This window comes from Nerophis lumbriciformis, linkage group LG06 (genome assembly GCF_033978685.3).
Source record: "Nerophis lumbriciformis linkage group LG06, RoL_Nlum_v2.1, whole genome shotgun sequence".
NCBI lineage: Eukaryota > Metazoa > Chordata > Actinopteri > Syngnathiformes > Syngnathidae > Nerophis > Nerophis lumbriciformis.
Window position 1 is genome coordinate 17,558,160 of NC_084553.2, and position 22,182 is coordinate 17,580,341.

Below are 22,182 nucleotides of genomic sequence, written 5' to 3' on the forward strand. Positions count from 1 at the left end.
CTAGCTAAAGGGCTAAATCTATTATGCTTCTCAACCGGTTCACCGTGGCTTGTAGGTCGCTTAGGGCTGCTACAAGCTGGGCTAGTCAGCGTGCTACAGCTAATGCTAGCAAATGTGTCCGTGGCATCTAAAGTTACAAAATGACTCTGCTTTAACTGGCGGGCACGGTCCTCTAATAGGACCAACCTACCCTTGAGAACAGTGCACGAAGAGCACTTACCCATACTCATATTGTTTCTTTCACCGAGTCGCGTTCTTGCTGTCTTTGGAGAAGTGGCAGCAGAGTGAGGGCGCAGATGCCTTCGGAGCGTAGTTGCTTTTACTCGCAGCGAGCTTAGCCTTGTTAGCTTAGCAGCTAGCAAGGTTGTTTCTTTCACCGAGTCAAGTTCTTGTAGTTTTCGGAGCAATAAGCGAAGAATAGCAGCACCGTGAGGGAGCAGACGCCTTTGGAGCGTAGTTGCTTAGGGCCGCAACTAGCTTAGCTTCGTTAGCTTAGCAGCTAGCTAGCTGAGAGATAGGCGGTGAGACAGAGAGTGGGTGCTTTGCAAGTTTGATAAGACTACTAAATATGTTTGAGAAGGAATAAAGAAAGCTGTAAAACAATTAGAAGCACACAGATAGAAAGATAGTACTTTTTTCGCGGCAGCAGCCGCGAGCATCAGCAGGCTTTTACGCATGTATATTATTAAATAAAACATCAACGAGGGAAAGCCTCACGTCAGGAAGATCTTTGATGGAATCTTGGTTGAAGATTCATAATTATCTACACTTGTAAATGCAAATATGACTTGCTGTCTTTTATTAATAAGCAGCTACTCCTGGAGACTGTATTATTCTAATCTATTACTATAGAGCTGCAAACAGCCAAATACAACCCCAAGACCAACACTTCCTTGCTGAATAAAGCAGATGTCTACCAAATCTGTGTATGTCATAATGGAGGAGTAGAAGTCCCATTTCCAGGAGTATTAAGTGTTAGAAAATAATGTTAGTCAAACTAAACATTGACACCAGGCACACCACATGTACATTTTTCCTTAGTGAAGTAATCACTTTTGACGATAAGCGTCTCAGACATTAGTTGCTGTGTTTTGAACAGTGGGGTATCGCGGTACTGGTTATTGATACCCAACCGTAATTGTAACAACGCTCCTTTTTGTTTGCAGGTATCTGGTACAACCTATTAAGAGGTCTAAGCAAGGTGGCAGTCATACTGAATGTGAGTTGTTCAAGTCACTGAATGCATGTTTTTGCCAGCCATCCTGGAAAAACAAAGAAAGTTGTCTTTATCACCTCATGACCATGTATTAACTATTGCAGTTTTTGGTTCACAGGCCTTTGTCATTGCCTTCACATCTGACTTCATCCCACGGCTTGTCTACAAGTACATGTACAGTCCTGATGGCACCATGCACGGCTTTGTCAATCACACTCTGTCATACTTTAATGTGAGTGACTTTCAGCCAGGTACAGACCCTGTCCAGCCAATGATTCTAGGACATTCAGTAATAACATGCAGGTAAGTAGTTTCATTGTTGGTTAATCATTGAGAATACTCATGACCCCCTGTCAAATTTCACATAACTAATGAAGATGGGAAATACTGGCACACCATTTCAGGATGTTTTTGTGTGTCTGACAATAGGTATAAAGACTACAGAGACCCTCCTTGGTCCAGCACACCATATGATCTCTCCAAGGAGTTCTGGACCATTCTTGCTGTCCGCCTGACTTTTGTTGTCGTCTTTCAGGTTTGGGTCATCCACATTCAATCATCATCCATTTGAAAGATGTGCTTCGGTGCATACCTCTAAGGACACGTTCGGTTTTTGAGTACAGTAAGGAAAACAACATTTAAATCATAAAACTGATTATTTTAAAAATAAAAATAAAAAATGGCAAAACGTTGGTAATTATCCAAAAAATACAATTATCAAAAAATAAATTAATGAAGGAATATGAAATTATAATTAAACTCCAAGCTTTTTCCTTCAAAGGCAGCATACAGAAATATTTAAGCAAGCAGGGTTTGGTATATTTTCTAAACATGCTAAAAGCAGTCCAAAGTAGGCCAATAGTGTATCTGTACTCTAAGTACTGTATCTATCTATCTATAGCTATCTGAACAAAACATTTACATATTTTCACTCATAGGTGACAAAGTAAAGCAATGTAATCTCTGATAATACGCCTGATCAAATTACAAAATCTAATATTTGATTGTGCTGCCTTTAACTTTGACTATGGCATGCTTTTGCCGTGACATCATTTCCACATACTTCTAAATGTCTATATGTGGTATTTCTAGGGGTGTTACGAGAGCTCGCAATATTAAATTGTGATAATATTCATGGTTTAAGGAAAAAGCTGTCTTGTCATCAGAGGTGGGTAGAGTAGCCAGAAATTGTACTCAAGTAAGAGTACTGTTACTTTAGAGATTTATTACTCAAGTAAAAGTAAGGAGTAGTCACCCAAATATTTACTTGAGTAAAAGTAAAAAGGATGTTGTGAAAAAACTACTCAAGTACTGAGTAACTGATGAGTAACATACACACACATATCATATATATATATATATATATATATATATATATACACACACATTTATATATATATATATATATATATATATATATACACACACATTTATATATATATATATATATATATATATATATATATATACACACACATTTATATATATATATATATATATATATATATATATATACACACACATTTATTTATATATATATATATATATATATATATATATATATATATATATATATACAGTATATAATTTATATTTATTTATTTTGCCGTTTTTGTTTACATGTTAAAGGTGTTTTAATGAATATACATGCATGTTTAACACATATAGATTCCTTTCTTTCATGAAGACAAGAATATAAGTTGGTGTATTACCTGATTCTGATGACTTGCATTGATTGGAATCAGACAGTAGTGCTGATAGCGTCCACGCTTTCAAATGGAGGAGAAAAAAGTTCCTCCTTTCTGTCTAATACCACATGAAAGTGGTTGATTTTTGGCATCTTATTTGTCCAGCTTCCATATTCGTTTTTATACACTTTACAAGAAATACATTGGCGGCAAACTCCGTAGCTTGCTAGCTTGTTTGCGCTGGCTTTCGGAGACTCTTGTTTTGAAAGCGCAGGCGCGATGGAGCGGCACTTTTATTGTGAAGACAGGAACTGTGCAGTCAGTCTTTAGGCTTTTGACGGGATGTACGGTTGAAATAAAAGGGTCTTTTTTCCTTCACACTTTTGATTGATTGATTGAAACTTTTATTAGTAGATTGCACAGTACAGTATATATTCCGTACAATTGACCACTAAATGGTAACACCCCAATAAGTTTTTCAACTTGTTTAAGTCAGGTCATGTGACCGCCTGGCTCTGTTTGATTGGTCCAACGTCACCAGTGACTGCATCTGATTGGTGGAACGGAGTGAACGTCACCAGTGACTGTATTTGTTGAAACGCAGGCACTATGAAGGTCTGTCTGACAGACCAAAACAAACAAAGCGTGCATTAACAGATCGATAAAAAATAGTAGCGAGTAGCGAGCTGAATGTAGATAAAAGTAGCGGAGTAAAAGTAGCGTTTATTCTCTATAAATATACTCAAGTAAAAGTAAAAGTATGTTGCAATAAAACTACTCTTAGAAGTACAATTTATCCCAAAAGTTACTCAAGTAGATGTAACGGAGTAAATGTAGCGCGTTACTACCCACCTCTGCTTGTCATACACTATGAGCATTGCAACCCACTGCATCACTCACTCAGGCAGGTGAGACACATGTCAAGGGACGTAGCACAAAAATTTGGGACCAGCAGCTCTCACCAGCCATGAGATCAAAATAAAATCAACAACTTGACAGCACCTCTTCAAAGGGGACCTATTATGCAAGACCAACTTTTCGTACCTATTGGTACATGTTTTTGTGAAATCAAACCAAGGATGCATGGCAGAGACATTTATAAAACAATCCTGCCTTCCTTCATGCTTCCACCAAATGAGCCTTTTGGAATTTGCCCAAAGTGTGACATTTTTCCAATTGGTGATGGCAACAGCTTTTTCCATATATGGTAAAGAGCTTTGCGTGAGTCCGCCATTGCAGTCCAATGTTGTAGTAAATAAGTTTAATATTTTTCTCAATCCTCTTGTTGTGGGGCAGACTGACTCGTACATGCACATGCATTCTCTGCTGTTGCCATTTCTAATACAAAGTAGAATATTTTTCTTATTTATGCCTGTCAGTAGACTCGATATCTTTCAGCATCATCAGGAGTGATGGCAGCTGCCAGTAACTTGTCCAGATATTTTGCGCCATTCGTTACGCACCTTGCACACACTCAAGACCTCCTTAAAGGAAGCTGTATCGACTTGGTGATGTTATTCATGTAAGAGATTGCTGGTCTCCCTCGTTTTATTCCACCTTCAATTTTACCTTGTGCGACGTTCTTCATGATGTTACAGTTTCGGTGCTTAATGGCATGTCCAAAATATTTCAGTTTCTTGATTTTACCATGTTCAGTAGTACAGCGTTTGTATTTAGCTGTTGCAATATACTACTGTTACTTCTCGTGTCCGTCCAGCCGATCCTCAAGATTCTCCTATAACACCACATATCTGTGGCGTTTATTCTCCCCGTTGTTTCTCAAGGGCCCCATCACATCCATATAGCATTACTGACTATATCACTGTCTTGAGGATTTTTAATTTCAATGCTGTAGTGATGGATCGGTCTTTCCAGATGTTATTAAGCTGGCTCTGCTTTGCCATTCCAATTCTTGCAGTGATATATTTTGTGCACTTTCCATCTGCAGATTTTATGGATCTGAGGTACTACTTGAAATGGTCCGCCACCTCCAATGCCTCTATTGTTAATGTGTGGTTACTTGTTCCACCAATGTTCATCACTTTGGTCTTTTTGACATTCAAATTGACTCCGGCTAATTTGCCTGCATCATTCACCCGAGTTACAAGCTCATTCAAGTTCCCAAGGGAGCTGGATATGAGGACTGTATCGGCAGCGTATCTAATGTTTGTTACATTCTGGACTCCTACTTTCAAGCCCAGTCCTTCTATCTATATTTCTATTTGTGCTTCTCTCGTGACCTGTTCCATATATATGTTAAAAAGATGCGGGGATAATATGCATCTGTTCTCCTTTGTTTATCGGAAATGACTCACAGTGTTGGTTGTTACATCTGATTGTTGCCAGTTGGTTGGTGTATAATGTTTGCATTAAGACAACCAGGTGCTTGGGAAAGCCCATTTGTTTCATGATGGTGAGTAGGTGTTCATGTCGGACGTTGTCAAAAGCTCTGCTGTAATCTATAAACGTTAGGATGGCTTCTTGTCCGACTTCTTTCACTTTTTCTATTAATATCTGAACGGTAAAGGGCATATCACCATATCACCGTTCAGATACTAATAGAAAAAGCATAACCCTGCTTAATATTCAGACTCGATATGAGAGTGCTAAAAACTACAATATGGCTGACAGTCAGAGTGGAGCAATGTAAATCCTAAATAGACGGTTAGAAAGCGGGTTGAAGATGGTCTGTAAAACATACTCTATGCTAAATTTTGACCAAAGAACCACCATTGTATGTTATGTAGACCACAAGGAAGTGTTTTAAATGGGTTAGTGTTAGATTCTGTTTAACAAATCGGTTCTTTATTGGTTCTCTTATCTATTCTTAATTGGGAAAAAAAAGAAAACAAACAGGTGGCCTAGCATTGATTTTGTTTAGAGGTAGCATGACCTTAAAAAGCTAACAGTGAGCTCATAGGAGACACATACGTGGCAGAGAAAAATATATATTTTTTGAAAATAAATACACTATAAGAATTTTTGTCATCTCCCTAGAAAAGACACTGGTGAAACTCAAAAAGGTTTTGTTGAGATTTACAAAGTGAAACTGATATATGACATGGCCTCATAACATGCAACTCAAGATATTTCAAGCCTTTTTTTGATACAATTTTGTATTGATTATGTCTAGGGCTGCAAAATTAATCACATTTTAATCAATATCAGGATTTTGGCAGCTAAAATTAAATGAGGGTTATTGTCTGCAATATTAACATTTAAAAAAAAAGCCTCGCTGCACATTCAAAACCAACAGTCAGTCAACCACCAGAGTGCGACCGATAGACCGTGGAGTCATGCGAGAGCCAGTAAGAGTGAGTGGCAACAGAGGTTGAAGGTAGATCAGTCAGTAGCTCCCAAAAATATTAGGAAAAATGAATGTATTATTACATCAGTGCCCTCCCGCAGAGTTACCCAAAGGGTACCAACGGGCATGCATTTAACCGCGAAACACGACCGCACGCCTCGCTTTTCTCTAGGCACTCCCGCTCGTTTCTCGAAACCCGTAAATGCTCGGCAAAACTGCGTTGGTGTCCACATCCAAACAAATTGTCGAGTTGCAGAGACACAGTAATTAAACATTAACAACAGTTCCTTTCTTTTCTCAAGCGCTATTGTTTGCCCGCGCAGTGAAGCTGGTTGCGAACAGAGCGACTGTTTGTAGTGAAATTACTGCCAAAACTCCACGAACTCAAAAAAATGTTTCACAAACTCAAAAATGTTTCACAAACTCAAAACAAATTGGCAAACACTAAAGGATTTGCAAGTGGAAAAAAAATGTTCTTCACGTTAACACTTTAGGCACATTTTTTCCACTCTTGCAAATTTTTGTTTCTCTTGCGCAGAAACCGTAGTTTGCACTCTTACACAAGAGGTGATGCTGCTGAGTCAATTTAAGGCCGATGGAGCTTGTGATTTGTGACACTGCCTTCAATAAGAAATAACAGAAGAAAACAAATTTTTCTCTAATGGAACGCCCACAACGGTGGCGACAACGGAAGTCCAGCTATTTCCAGCGCAAATAATGTGATCTAATCAATTAACTAATGCAAAAAAAAGGTGATGTAAACAATTAATATGCATGTAGATTGTAAATAAATACTGTTTTTAGTAATCACTATGCAGAAATAATTAGAATAAACTATGGATTGGGTTAGCCTAATTGTTAAAATCATGTACGTGTATCATATATATTTAAGAACATCGAAGTATAATTTGTTTCAAAATGAGAGGAATTTAATATTTTGTTAACATCCCATTATAGCAGGGGTGGGCAATTAATTTTTACCGGGGGCCGCATGAGCAACCCGAGCACTGCTGGAGGGCCACACCGACAATATTTCAATTAAATTTTGCTCAAATTATTTTTGATGTACCGTAAGATAAATAATAATAATAATAATATTTTCATTTAACCTAACTTATCTTTATACAAAAGCAGATGGCTTTTGATGGTTTTATTTTTAACACTTTCTTACACAACACTTCCTGATGTATATTACAATGCAAAAATTTAGATTTCTGTCACTTTATCCTGCATCCTCTTTGTTGTGAACGTAGCACGCCTGTAAGGTGATTGGCGAAGAAGGAGGAAGCGTTGCTGTTGCGGAAATGAGGAGTGAGGATAGACGTGCGTGTGGAAAGAACGAGTTTAGTTGAGCTGTGTTAGTATAGGTTGCTCAATAAAAGTTTAAAAAGAGCGTCAGACATGGTGTGCACTTCTTCTGGGCGCTACAATTGGTGTCAGAAGTGGAATGAAATGCCTCCCAGTTCGCCTTGCCATCAAACCTGGGAGTCTTCATTGAGGGCGGAATTCCGCCATGCAAAGCAGCGCGCGCTGCACCTGTAGACGCTGCCTCTCTCCTTCCTTCTTTCCTCCCTCTCTCTCCCTCTCTCTCTCCCTCTCTCTCTCTCTCGCCCTCTCTCTCTCTCTCTCTCTTTGCGACAAGCTCACGTCCGGGATTCACACAAGCAGCGGCAGTATGCGCAAAGTTTTACTTCTGACACCAATTGTAGCATCCAGAAGAAGTGCACACCAAGTTTGGCGCTCTTTTTAAACTTTTATTGAGCAACCTATACTAACACAGCTCAACTTATCTCGTTCCTTCCACACGCACGTCTATCCTCACTCCTCATTTCCGCAACTCAAGAACACAACATCAACTTCAGCAGGTCGTTACACTATATTCCTTAAACACAGCAACATGTGTACCACAAATTAAGCACACGGCTTTACCTTTAATTTCTGTAAAGAAATACTTGGCAGTCCATGTCTTGTTGAAAACACGCCATTCGTCATCAACTTTTCTCTTTTTAGCGTCTCGGGGGTAACCGTGCATCACTTGTCGCTGTGCACCTTCACTCACAGGTTACACCCGGACATACACCCATAAATAACACTTTTCAAAATAAAAGCAGCACAGTTGTATTGCACGCACGACATAGATGTTTTTTTAAATGTATTTTGTAATTTGTGAATGCCGCTGTTCACATTCACTCACAATCGCGCAGAAGATACGTCCACACGGAAGTAATACAAATAACGCTTTTCAAAACAAAAGCAGCATCGTTGTATTGCACACTCGACAAAGATACGTTTTTAAATTTATTTTGTAATTTATGATTGGCCTCACGCGGGCCGGACAGGGACGTACAAAGGGCCGGATGTGGCCCGCGGGCCGCAGAATGCCCAGGTCTGCATTATAGGATTATTACACTCTTTTAATGCAGTCTTTGCACCTGAAAGCATTTTAGTCTCTTGCCCAACTCACATCTATTTTACTTTGTTGATGGTGTCATCACACTTGAACCATGATTATAAAGTGTGTATTTTGTGCACCACACTGAACCCACTAATGAGCTAAATCATATATTGTATTTGTTACTTTCTAACCTTTACTTTACTTTGTGCCCTCTGAATGTTGTACATTTCACATCTTGGTTGAAATTATTCAAACTTATTTGCTAATTAAATTTTGAAACAACTAATGTAGTGCGCAGAAAACATTTCAAAGATAAACACCTGCCATTGTCAACATTTCCCTTCTCTATCAAGCATGAGGCTGTCAATTGAGGGTCCAGAAGTATTTATTTTTCATGTGAATTATTGATCAAATATTATGATAACAGTGTTTTTAAGATCCATTTTTGAGTATGGATGAATATAAAGTTGTTCGGTATGAATTTCCTTATTAATTAATTAATATCAATTTGTAAACATTGTTTTGAGTCAGAAGAGGAGGATTGAGTATCATAGTTTCCAACCTGAGTTTGAATGAATTGTTTTAAAGAACTGTTGTGTTGGAGCCCTCTTTTGTTTGGAGGCTACTCTTGAATGGAGTTTGTAAGATACTCAAATCGTGTGTGTGTGTGTGTGTGTGTGTGTGTGTGTGTGTGTGTGTGTGTGTGTGTGTGTGTGTGTGTGTGTGTGTGTGTGTGTGTGTGTGTGTGTGTGTGTGTGTGTGTGTGTTTGTGTGTGTGTGTGTGCATGTGTGCGTGCGCCCGCGCGCGTGCGTGCGTAATATGTTGTGAAGTAAAACAACAAACAATACAAGCTCAAAATGTATTTTTATTAAAAATCAAATCCTATTCAAAAACTCCTCAGACTGCAGAGGTTTTTGAAAATTGACCTCAAACTGTTTTAGTCTTTCTTAGTCTTCTTCATCCAGGTTCTTGGTGATTCTGCTTAAAAATGTCATTTTGATATTTATTACAAACTCACTTCAACATGTAAGCTTTTGTCCTGGGTTTGGAATCTAGTTAGATTGTTTTGGTGTTTGGCATGTTGAGCCATCTCCTGAAATTAAAACTGTCACTTTCCTATATAGATACATAATAAGCATGAGTGTACAAGCCAGTTTTTGAGACCCTTATTTTATTATCGCAGGCAGAATGGAGCAGCACTTTTATTGTGAAGACAGGAACTATGCGGTCAGTCTTTACATATTTGACGGCAAGTGTTTGGGAGAGATAGTCTGTGTCGAATAAAAAGTGTTTCCTGCCTGTCTTTTTTTTCCATACTTAACTCACACCAGCCGGCGGTCATCTCAAAAGACATTCGGTTGATGTGTATGTTAATCAAGTGACTAATGTGAAGTAGAGAATAGTGAAGACTGATGATAGGTAATGTCTATTTTAAAAAATGGGTCATATTCTGATTATTTTTGTACATTGAAAAAACTTCCTTGTGGTCTACATCAATTATTCTCAAACTAGTGTTATGCAGGCTCCTTCTAGTTGTACGCCAAAGTGTCATGATCCGTGGTCGGATCATGTTTTGTTTAGTTATGTTTGGTTAGTTTTGGACTCCTTTAGTTATTGCTTGTGCACCTGTGAGTTTGTTTCGTCACCATGGTTACTTATTATTTTCACCTGCCGCTTGTGTTCCCGACGCGCACCTGTTTTCCATCACTGACACTATTTAAGCCTGCCTTTCTGTTCACTCGTCCTGTGCTCCTTGTTTGCGGTAAGCTACATCACGTTGGTTTGTTTTCATGTTCCTGAGTCCTGTGCTAAGTTTTAGCCTTAGCTTCCCGTGCGTTCGTCACGCTTTTCTTTTGCTTGTTTTTCTGTTTGCCTATGATTTAATTAAATCATTTCTTACCCTCACGTTTTTGTCCGGAGTGTCCGTGTTGCACGGAAGGAACGATCCCGCATCAATATGCGACCCCCACGTGACACAAAGAATCACTAAATTAGCAATTCAAGCACAGTGTCACTGTTCAAACAGTGTGTAATGTTACAGTGGCCAAAATATTAAATATACTTGTTAAATAAAACCTCTGACTTATTTTTAAAGAATACTTAGCCCTACTACGCTACTGGATTTTAATGTTGGTCATTATGGTGGTTCTTGGAGATTATATTTATATTTTGTTATTGTGATCTGTGGTATAAGATTAAGAAATGTGATTTAAGTTCATTCCAAGTGCAGTATAGGTGGGTTGCAATCACATGACCGAGAGGCACATCCGGGTTTCAGGCCAGTAGGCCACTGTTTATTTACCTGCATCAGTGCAGATTTAGGCTTATTTTGAAAGGTTTAGAGGCAAATATAGAAGTGATCATGAAAAAAATATTTTAATTGGGATAGTGTGTATTTTTTCACTCTTAAGAAAAATATTATTTTTAAAGATTTAAACCATTTATTATCACCAAGAGGTTACTGCTACCTCACTTCATTTGACACTTATGGTATTTAGAGAAGATAAGATTGGAGCCACATCATGTTTTTACATTTGAGGGGTTCATAAATTAAACATTAATCAGTGAAAGACAAAGTTGGACTTATTCGTGCATCTCTAAGTAACGTATATGATTGACATAATGAGTGCCGCTGTGATTGTGATGCTAAAGGATCAGTTTGTTTACAGTTGATTTCCTGCTACAAATATTAGTCTGTCATTTACAATGTGTGTCTGCAATTGTTTTTATGGCGTGAAGTTCATATTTTGTCTCATTATTTAGCTGTATATGTCCTTGTTGTTCAGCATGAATCTTTGCTGGCGATATCATGATTCAGTATATGCAGTTGAGCCTACGAGAGATTTATTCATCTACAAACCCCGTTTCCATATGAGTTGGAAAATTGTGTTAGATGTAAATATAAACGGAATACAATGATTTGCAAATAATTTTCAACCCATATTCAATTGAATATGCTACAAAGACAACATATTTGATGCTTAAACTGATAAACATTTAATTTTTTTGCAAATAATCATTAACTTTAGAAGGTGATGCCAGCAACACGTGACAAAGAAGTTGGGAAAGGTGGCAATAAATACTGATAAAGTTGAGGAATGCTCATCAAACACTTATTTGGAACATCCCACAGGTGAACAGGCAAATTGGGAATAGGTGGGTGCCATGATTGGGTATAAAAGTAGATTCCATGAAATGCTCAGTCATTCACAAACAAGGATGGGGCGAGGGTCACCACTTTGTCAACAAATGTGTGAGCAAATTGTTGAACAGTTTAAGGAAAACCTTTCTCAACCAGCTATTGCAAGGAATTTAGGGATTTCACCATCTACGGTCCATAATATCATCAAAAGGTTCAGAGAATCTGGAGAAATCACTGCACGTAAGCAGCTAAGCCCCACACAGAATGTTTCTTAAACAAATCAAATGTTTAAACCAGGGGTAGGGAACCTATGGCTCTCGAGCCAGATGTGGCTCTTTTGATGACTGCATCTGGCTCTCAGATAAATCTTAGCTGACATTGCTTAACAAAATAAGTAATGAATAATTCCGCTGGTACCGTATTTTTTGGAGTATAAGTCGCTTCGGAGAATAGGTTGCACCGGCCGAAAATGCATAATAAAGAAGGAAAAAAACATATATAAGTCGCACGGGAGTATAAGTTGCATTTTTTGGGGAAATGTATTTGATAAAACCCAACACCAAGAATAGACATTTGAAAGGCAATTTAAAATAAATAAAGAATAGTGAACAGGCTGAATAAGTGTACGTTATATGACGCATAAATAACCAACTGAGAACGTGCCTGGCATGTTAATGTAACATATTATGGTAAGAGTCATTCAAATAACTATAACATATAGAACATGCTATACGTTTACCAAACAATCTGTCACTCCTAATCGCTGAATCCGATTAACTCTTATACGTCTAGTCTCTTAAGTGAATGAGCTAAATAATATTATTTGATATTTTACGGTAATGTGTTATTAATTTCACACATAAGTCGCTCCTGAGTATAAGTCGCACACCCGGCCAAACTGTGAAAAAAACTGCGACTTATAGTCCGAAAAATACGGTAATCACAGTGTTAAAAAAAACGTTCAAAATCTAAAAGATTCTCATGCATCTTAATCCATCCATCCGTTTCTACCGCACCTGTTCAAGAAGTCGCATTGATGGTAAGAGGTATTTTATTTATTATTGATTATCTTCAGAATAACAATGTTATTAAAAAGAATAAGAGACTTATTATACTCTAAAAATGTTGGCCTTACTTAAAAATGCACGCATTTAGTTGTATTCAGTGTTAAAAAATAGAATATGGCTCTCACGGAAATACATTTTAAAATATTTGTCTTTCATGGCTTTCTCAGCCAAAAAGGTTCCCGACCCCTGGTTTAAACAAACATTTTACAAAGGGATCGCTGCAGACACGAGCATCGTTCGTTTGTATTCCACAATATGATGAAAGTGATATTTTTAAGTTCCATTTCCTTTGATGCACTTTAGTTTTTTCTTGACTTTATTACCTTTATGAACCACTTCTTTCTGGACTCTATAAAAGCTAGTTTCTATCTCTCTATTTGAACAATTGGAACACCCAAGAACAGAACAGCAATACAACGTTTTCTGCTCAAACGTTCCACTCACTCTCACTTGTTTTAATGCTACGCTCAAGCTGCTTGACGATCGTGTCAATTAAGTGGCAAAGAAGAAAAACAAATGTGACGTCATATGCAACCCATCTATAAGTGACCAGTTATGGCGTAATTATCACTGTACTTTAATTTGAAGATTTGCAACTTCCGCCTGTATTTTAGCTGAACCGAAATTGATGTGTTTTATGTAAATGTGTTCTGTGACATCAATAAAGATGTTGATGGATGGACAGGAGAGCTACATGGTTGTTCTACCTCGTGAGTTTAAACCCAGTCAACTCAACGAGTAACACCCATTCCTGTGCCAATACTCCTGAAGTAGTTAATTACAACTATGCCTCATAGACAGGAAGTAAGTAACCAGTCGAAATAGCCACTACATATACGGTATATCAATAGCATTCTCAGGTGGAGAAATAAGTAATTTAGTAACAAGGGAGGTATTACTACTTTAAAAAACACACCAATCAAAATGTAAATATTGATTAGAAAACATGATAATGTAGATGTACTCACCTCCATATTTCACAAGGGACCTGCAAGTGAGCTATGAGCCCAGCAAACCGTCCCTCTATGAGCAATGTGTCCAGGTGTATTTTTGCCCTTTGTGGGGTTTGTCCGTGACAAAACATTGTTGTTTTGTTCTATAACAAGCAACAATGAACTGAATTGTCAACCAAGATGAACATATTAAAAATATTATTTAAACAAATAATTTGTTAATCAAATATTTAAAAGTGCAGGTTTTTCACAACACAACACAAGAGAGGTTAACAACACTTACATTCTCTCTAAGACACAACACAAACCACAATAAAACAAAGACTCTTTGTTATTTTGGATTCACCTTGGTTACTTATTTGTCTTAATGTAATGAATGCAAATGCATTTATAAATGTCTAATACAAAATTAAATGCCATAATTGTCAAACAGTGAGCCTCCACAGCCTACCTATATGAAGTTTAAATATATACGCTTAATGGTGACACTTTAGACAGAACAAATTTAAAGTTTGTCGTGAGCCAAACACAATAGACAAGAAAACGTAATTCTTGCAGAAATAAACATTTCCACATTATTTCATGTCAGATAAAGACACAGCCAAATTAAAACCACATCATAAAGTTAATTTACATTGCTTTTAAACAGAGCCTTAATTCCTTTATTGCAGTCTAATTACATTGTGAAACCACAAATAAGATGTTACAGTTTATAAGCAACTTGTTTATAAATTATACTTTACTAAATGTCTTATGTTTAGTTGCAATGACCGCTACAAATTTGCAATGCTCACTTAATTAAAGTGCACAAACATTTTGTTATGTATTGCGTTAAACAGTCGAACATGCAATACATTCAACAACTGAAATAATAACAACCATAAACTGTATATTAACCTTATTATGTCGAAGTTTGGATTAGTTAAATTAAGCCTACAGGCACAGCTGCAGCAGGAGCGGAGCGCCCCTAAAGGCACAGTAAAACGGCGATGCAACATTAAACAAAATATATATGCAGTATTTCTTCAAAAAGAACCACCATGAAGTACGTGCTGGCACTGTAAATTTCTCTGCTTGGCTCATGCAACTTCCGGTCAAAAAAGTTTGATTCAAAATACACATTTGTCAAAGATGTACTAACTGCCCACATGATGGTGACATAAACCAGTGTTTTTCAACCACTGTGCCGCGGCACACTAGTGTGGTGTGAGATACTGTGTGCCGTGGGAGATTATGTAATTTCACCTAATTGGGTTAAAAATAATTTTTGCAAACCAGTAATTATAATCCGCAAATGTGCCGTTGTTGAGTGTCTGTGCTGTCTACAGCTTGGCAGAGTAACCATGTAATACTCTAACATATCAGTAGGTGGCAGCAGGTAGCTAATTGCTTTGTAGATGTTGGGAACATGGTTTGTCGTGATCACAATATGCGTGAGGCAGCTTGTAGGTAAAAAGGTATCTAACACTTAAACCAAAAATAAACAAAAGGTGAGTGCCGCTAAGAAAAGGCATTGAAGCTTAAAGATAGCTATGCAAAACAAAATTAAAACTGAACTGGCTGCAAAGTAAACAAAAACAGAATGCTGGACGACAGCAAAGACTTACAGCGTGTGGAGCAGATGGCGTCCACAAAGTATATCCGTACCTGATATGACAATCAACAATTTCCCCACAAAGGATAGCCTCCGCACAACTTAAATAGTCTTTATTGCGAAAACAAAGCAGGTGCGGGGAATAGCATTCAAGGAAGACATGAAACTGCTACAGGAAAATACCAACAAAAGAGGAAAAGCCACTAAAATAGGTGCGCAAGACAATAACTAAAACACTACACATAGGAAAACACCAAAAAACTCAAAATAAGTCACAGTGTGATGTGACAAGTCGTGACAGTACTTTGAGACAAGATTATAGTGATGCATGATTGGTTATGGTTTGAATTCATATCCAACAATTGCGAAAACGACTTTTTATTGTCAATATCGACTACTAAGTTTAATTTTTTTATGTTTTCTGCTGGTGGTGTGCCTCAGAATTTTTTCAATTAAAAAAATGTGCCTTGGCTCAAAAAAGGTTGAAAAACACTGACATAAACACATGTAACAATGTTAATTAAATGACCCGATACCAATATTTTGGTACCGGTACCAAAATTAGTTAGATACTTTTCAGTACTTTTCGGTACTTTTCTAAAGAAAGGGGACCACCACAAAAATTGCATTATTGGCTTTATTTTAACAAAAAATCTAAGTGTACATTAAACATATGTTTATTATTGCAATTTTGTCCTTAAATAAAATAGTGAACATACAAGACAACTTCTCTTTTAGTAGTAAGTAAGCAAACAAAGGCTCCTAATTTAGCTGCTGACATATGCAGTAACATATTGGGTCATTTATTATTCTATTATTTTGTCAAAATTATTAAGGACAAGTGGTATTATTAATCTACTTGTTCATTTACTGTTATCTGCTTACTTTCTCTTTTAACATGTTCTATCTACACTTCTGTTAAAATTTAATAATCACTTATTCTTCTGTTGTTTGATACTTTACATTAGTTTTGAATGATACCACAAATGTGGGTATCAATCCGATACCAAGTCGTTACAGGATCATACATTGGTCATATTCAAAGTCCTCATGTGTCCAGGGACGTATTTCCTGAGTTTATAAACATAATATATCTTTTTTTTTAAACGAAAGAAGATGTTGTGATGCCAAAAAAATATCGACGTAATCATAGTAGTATCGACTAGATACGCTACTGTACTTGGTATCATTACAGTGGATGTTAGGTGTAGATCCACCAATGGCGTTTGTTTACATTTTTACGCCGGTGAGCTACGGTGTGTAGTGAAGTATGTTTAGCTATTCCTCGTCCTGCAGGAAGGATACTTGTAAGAAACATACTTGATTTGTCGCCATGGAGGCGAGGATTAGTGATTTAGAAGTAGCTAAAACACTGCCGACTGGGGGTGGACTTTAGCCGCTAGCCATGTCTTAAAGCACTTCTTCCTGAGGGCGTTTCAGTGTTAAAACTTCCCCTTTTTCGTTAGTTTTTAAGCCAAAATGCATCCGTTCTCCCTTTTCTGTCTACACACTGTGTCTGCTTGTAAGTATTCCGTGATTGTGCGCTACCGAACATGCTCCTCTGTTTGTAAACCAGCAATGACACGACGTGACGACGTCATGGAGCGCGGGGGGGTGGGGGACCGGTACTTTTCAGAGGCGGTATAGTACCGAAAATTATTCATTAGTATCGCGGTACTAAACTAATTTCGGTATACCGTATGTTGTAATGCAGTAGTTTTTCCAATAGATGGCACTGTTGTACTGTTTATCTTTTCATTCCACTTTTTATATGCACTTGCTCTGTGTGTTTGCCAGTCAATAAAAACTCTGCCAAAGAACAAGTTATGGGCCCAGATCGTCGCTAAAAAGCTGTTGTGCACGGACTTTGTGTGAAGATAAACGGTATTGTGGGAACTCACAATGGAGGATAAGCTGTTTATTGAGAGACTGAGCGGACCAGAGAACTGGGCAACATGGAAGTTTCAGATGGAACACAATGGGGCATGCTAATGGAGACGGAGACGCTAGCCGCAGATGCTAACGCAGCAGCACAGGCGGAATTCACAAGACGGAGAGAGAAAGCGTTCTCTATGTTAGTGCTAAATGTAAGTACACCCCAGTTGTACCTGATAACAAACTGTCAAACTCCCAAAGAGGCGTGGACCACGCTGAAAGCCCATTTTGAGAGGGATACTTTGGCTAATAAACTGTTTCTGAAGAAAATATATTTCAGATGTGAAATGAAGGAAGGAGAGGCTTTAACTGATCATTTAAAACAAATGAAGGAGCTAGCTGATCAGCTATCAGCAAATGGATCTGTAATTGAAGAGGAAGACCAAATTGTGACACTGTTGGGTAGCTTGCCACCAAGTTAATTGTCACTGCACTAGAAACAAAGATTGACAACCTGACACAGAAGTTTGTTCAGCAAGCATTAATAAATGAAGAGCAAAAGCGAGTGAATGCTAATGATTCCAGTGGTGCTACGTCAGGTGGTGCATCCGCCATGTCATCACAATTTCGGGGAAATGTGCAGGATAGCTCCAAGACAGTGGGAGCAGCAGACAAAAGCACGTGGAGATGTTGCAAATGTGGTAGAGAAGGCCATATCAAGCGCGAATGTCCAACCTTGAAAAACAAACCAAAAAAGAAAATCCACAAGGCCAAGCACATGATGTGTGAGGATGAAGAAGATTCCTCTGAAAGTGCCTTTGTGATCAGGGATGCAAACAGTGATAGACCACAACAGGCTGAGTGGTTAATTGATTCTGGAGCATCAAAACACATGACGTGTGATAAAGACATTAAAGAATACCAGCAGTTCACAAAATCACAGTCTGTGAAACTGGGTGATGGCAGGGTGGTTGACGCCCTAGGAATTGGAAATGTCAACCTGAAAACTTTCAAATTAAGTGATGTAAAAAATGTCACAATGTATGATGTGCTGTATGTTCCAAAGCTGTCTGGGAATTTATTCTCAGTGGGAGCTGCTACCAAGAAAGGGAATACAGTGCAGTTCAGAAAGTCTCGTTGCTACATATGTGGAAAAAGTGGAACACTTCAAGGAATGGGAACACAAAGAGCTGATGGACTATATCAGCTGGATATTGAAGGAAGTGAAACTGTATGTCACGGTGCTTTTGTAGCGGCCAGCCTGTGGCACCAGCGCCTTGGTCACACTACCAAGCTTAAAGAACTCAAAGATCTGGTGAACGGAGTGAACCTTTCTGCAGAAAAAGAGATTCCCTTCTGTGAAGGATGTGTGGAAGGCAAGTTGGCTAAGAAGCCATTCAAGTCGATTGGAGGAATCCGTTCCAAACGCAAGATGCAGCTGATTCATAGTGATGTCTGTGGTCCCATGCAGACTGAATCTATAGGTGGAGCAAAATATTTTGTGACTTTCATTGATGATTACATAAGATGCTGCAAGGTATACTTCTTGAAACAGAAAAATTAGGTGCTAAGAAAATTCAGGGAATTTGAGAGAACATTCTTAAATGAGTCTGGTCTAAGCGTCACAAGGCTGAGGGCAGATAAAGGCGTTTCAAGAATATTTGAAGTCTCAAGGCATCCACCATGAAATGACTGTACCTCACTCACCACAGCAAAATGGTGTTGCAGAAAGAAAAAACAGGACATTAGTTGAAGCAGCTAGAAGCATGTTGTCACATGCAAAGTTGTCAAAGATGTTCTGGGCAGAGGCTCTAGCCACTGCAGCTTACATACAGAATAGGCTGCCCACAGCTGTTCTGAAGGAAGAGACACCCTATGAGAAATGGTGTGGAAAGAAACCTGACATGAGTCACATGAAGGTGTTTGGCTATATTGCTTATGCACATATCCCAGATGAAGAAAGAAGGAAACTGGACAAAAAGGCTGTGAAGCTTCGTTTTGTGGGATATGCAAACTATGCCAAGGGATATCGGCTGTATGGTGAAGAGAAGAGGAGGATTCTAATCCGCCGTGATGTCATCTTCGATGAATCAAACTTCAGCTGGAAGCAGAAAATGAAAGTACTCTGTTCAGAGAACGAGATAGCCATACAAACAGATGAGAATGAAACACAACATGATGAAGTCACAGTTGACAGCACTGTCAGAACAAGTGGCAGAATCAGAAATGCTCCCAGAAGATTTGGATATGATGAGTTTGTCGATATAGTGACTGTTGATCATCATGCCAATATGTGTCGCGTGACAGAGCCAATCACACTGAAAGAAGCATTGGTGAGTCCTAATGCAAAAGAATGGCAGGAGGCGGCTGACTTGGAATATGAGTCACTGCTTGAAAATGAGACGTGGGACTTGGTGAATTTACCAAGAGAAAGAAAGGCAGTAGGATCGAGATGGGTGTTTAGAGTCAAGCATCATAGTGATGGAAGAGTGGAGAGATACAAGTGCAGGCTCGTTGCCAAGGGCTACTCACAGTTATATGGTGCTGACTATGATGAAACATTTTCACCTGTGGTACGTTTCAGCTCTATTCGTACATTATTGTCCTTTGCCATTCAAAACAATTTACATGTACACCAGATGGATGTTGTAACTGCATTCCTTAATGGGCACCTGGAAGAAGACATCTACATGGAGCAGCCAGAGGGCTACATCAAACCAGGGCAGGAACACCTGCTTTGCAAACTAAAAAAATCAATCTATGGACTGAAGCAGTCTCCTCGCTGCTGGAGCAAGGCTTTCACAGAGTTCATGATGGAAATCGGATTCAAGCGGAGCACATCAGACCCCTGTGTGTTTGTGAGATCAAGAAAAGAGCTTGAGATACTTGCAGTTTACGTCGATGATTTCATTGTGATAAAAGAGTCAACTGAGAGCATGAACAAGCTCAGAGTGGCTCTCAAGGAGCGCTACAAGATGAAAGACATGGGAGAGCTGTCCTATATCCTGGGCATCTCTGTGATCCAAGATAAAGAGAATAATCGTGTAATTCTTCATCAGAAGCATTACATTGAAGCCATACTTCAGAAATATGGAATGGATAATGCAAATCCTGTGACAACTCCTGCTGATGCCAATGTCAAATTGAGAAAGAGCGATGGTGTCAGTAAGCAAGTGGACCAGCATACCTATCAGTCAATGGTGGGAAGTCTACTGTATGCTGCAATGGCCACACGACCAGACATAGCTCAAGCAGTGAGTGCTGTGTCAAAGTTCAACGCAAATCCAGATGCTGCACATCTGACAGCTGTGAAGAGGATACTTCGATACTTGAAAGGGACAGTGAACTTTGCTCTCAAGTACGAGCAGTCAGACTCTGGAGCTTTGATTGGATTCTAAGATGCTGACTGGGCTGGAGATCAAGATGACAGACGCTCAACAACAGGCAACGTTTTTCTACTGAGTGGAGGAGCAGTGAGCTGGCTCAGCAAGAAACAAGCAACAGTTGCACTTTCAACAGCAGAAGCGGAGTACATCGCACTCAGTCAAGCCGCTCAAGAAGGAATCTGGCTGAAAAGATTACTGAGTGATCTCGGAGTGGAAACACTGTCCACAGTGATCCTGGAAGACAACCAAGGAGCCATCGCAATCGCGAAGAATCCTGTGAACCACTCCAGGACCAAACACATAGACATTTGCTATCACTACATCAGTGAATGTGTGCTGAATGGACAAATAGAACTGCAATATTGTCCAACAAATGACATGAAGCGGATATCTTTACCAAACCACTGCCTAGACAGAAGTTTGAATATCTCAGGGGTGAGATTGGACTTTTCCCTATTTAGATACAGTGGTTAGTTATGCTTGACAGAAGTACGCCGAACGCTGCCTGATCAAAGCAAGTCAAAAAAGAAAAAAATGTGAAAAAGAGTTTCAGTAAAATTATTGTAAACAAACTAAAAGAGTTCCTGTGAAAAACAATGTAAAAAACAAAAATATTTTGTTGTTGTTTGACATATTAATGTGAAGGAGAGCACGGCTCTGTAATATTATTTAAAGGGCATTTATGTCTTTGAAAAACTAAGTGGGAGTGTTGTAATGCAGGCTGATGTTCTTAATTAAATGCACCTGTTGGAAAAGGTTCGCTGAGGTGCACCCCAAAAAATATATCCTTAACTCTTTGTAGTAAAATATATAAATATATATTGATAAAACATGCTTATTTTCCGAGCTATACTTTGCTTAGCTTAGCTCCTACAGCGAATCAGGTCGAATTAGTTTTCGTGCTATACTAACTCACAAGACGTAACTAGCTTACCTAATTTTTTGGCTTAACTTGGTTATGAACAAATTGTTCTTGTACAAATGATAGTCAATAACCTCCATTTATAAGAAAGATGTGCTTACCTTTTGGTTTAAACAGCTTATTTTCGTATCCCATCAGCCGACATCTCCTGCAGACAAACCTCCTTCGTTATGGGTGGAAGTGATTAACTAATCACGGAAGGGATATGAGCAGAACAGCGAGTGCAGTACCAGCTACAGCCCGATGAGGGGGCTGCTGTGCAAATGTCACACACTTAAACTAACCAGTAAATATATTTTATGGGCCAAAGCCTAAAAATCACTTAGGCATCTTCAGAATGGATCTGACTATTATTTAAAAAGGTTTCCCTTTAGGGGACCTGTTTTTTTGTCCCCATACCGTCAAAGGTCCCCTAAAAAGGTGACTTTGTAAACAGAGCGACGTCCCCATTAAGTAAGCATTGCCAGAACACGCACACACACATACACACACACACAGATAGAGACAGACAGGCACCAATGTGGAAGTATCACAAGATTAAACATACAATCTATTAAATAGCCAACGTTTTAAGAATTATTCAAAGGGACAAGCAGTAGAAAATGGATGGGTGGATGGATGAATGAATTAGTCATC

General features: G+C 38.6%; 1 protein-coding gene across 2 annotated transcripts in view; it reads left to right on the forward strand.

Annotated features, from left to right (window-relative positions):
• ano1a (anoctamin 1, calcium activated chloride channel a) overlaps positions 1 to 22,182 on the forward strand; it is a 185,359-nt gene that overhangs the window by 161,367 nt on the left and 1,810 nt on the right. For both annotated transcript variants that reach the window (XM_061963822.2, XM_061963821.2), the window contains exons 23-25: positions 1,167 to 1,219; positions 1,335 to 1,519; positions 1,646 to 1,751. In XM_061963822.2, coding sequence (XP_061819806.1) covers positions 1,167 to 1,219; positions 1,335 to 1,519; positions 1,646 to 1,751 — 344 coding nt within the window. The remainder of the gene's footprint in view (positions 1 to 1,166; positions 1,220 to 1,334; positions 1,520 to 1,645; positions 1,752 to 22,182) is intronic.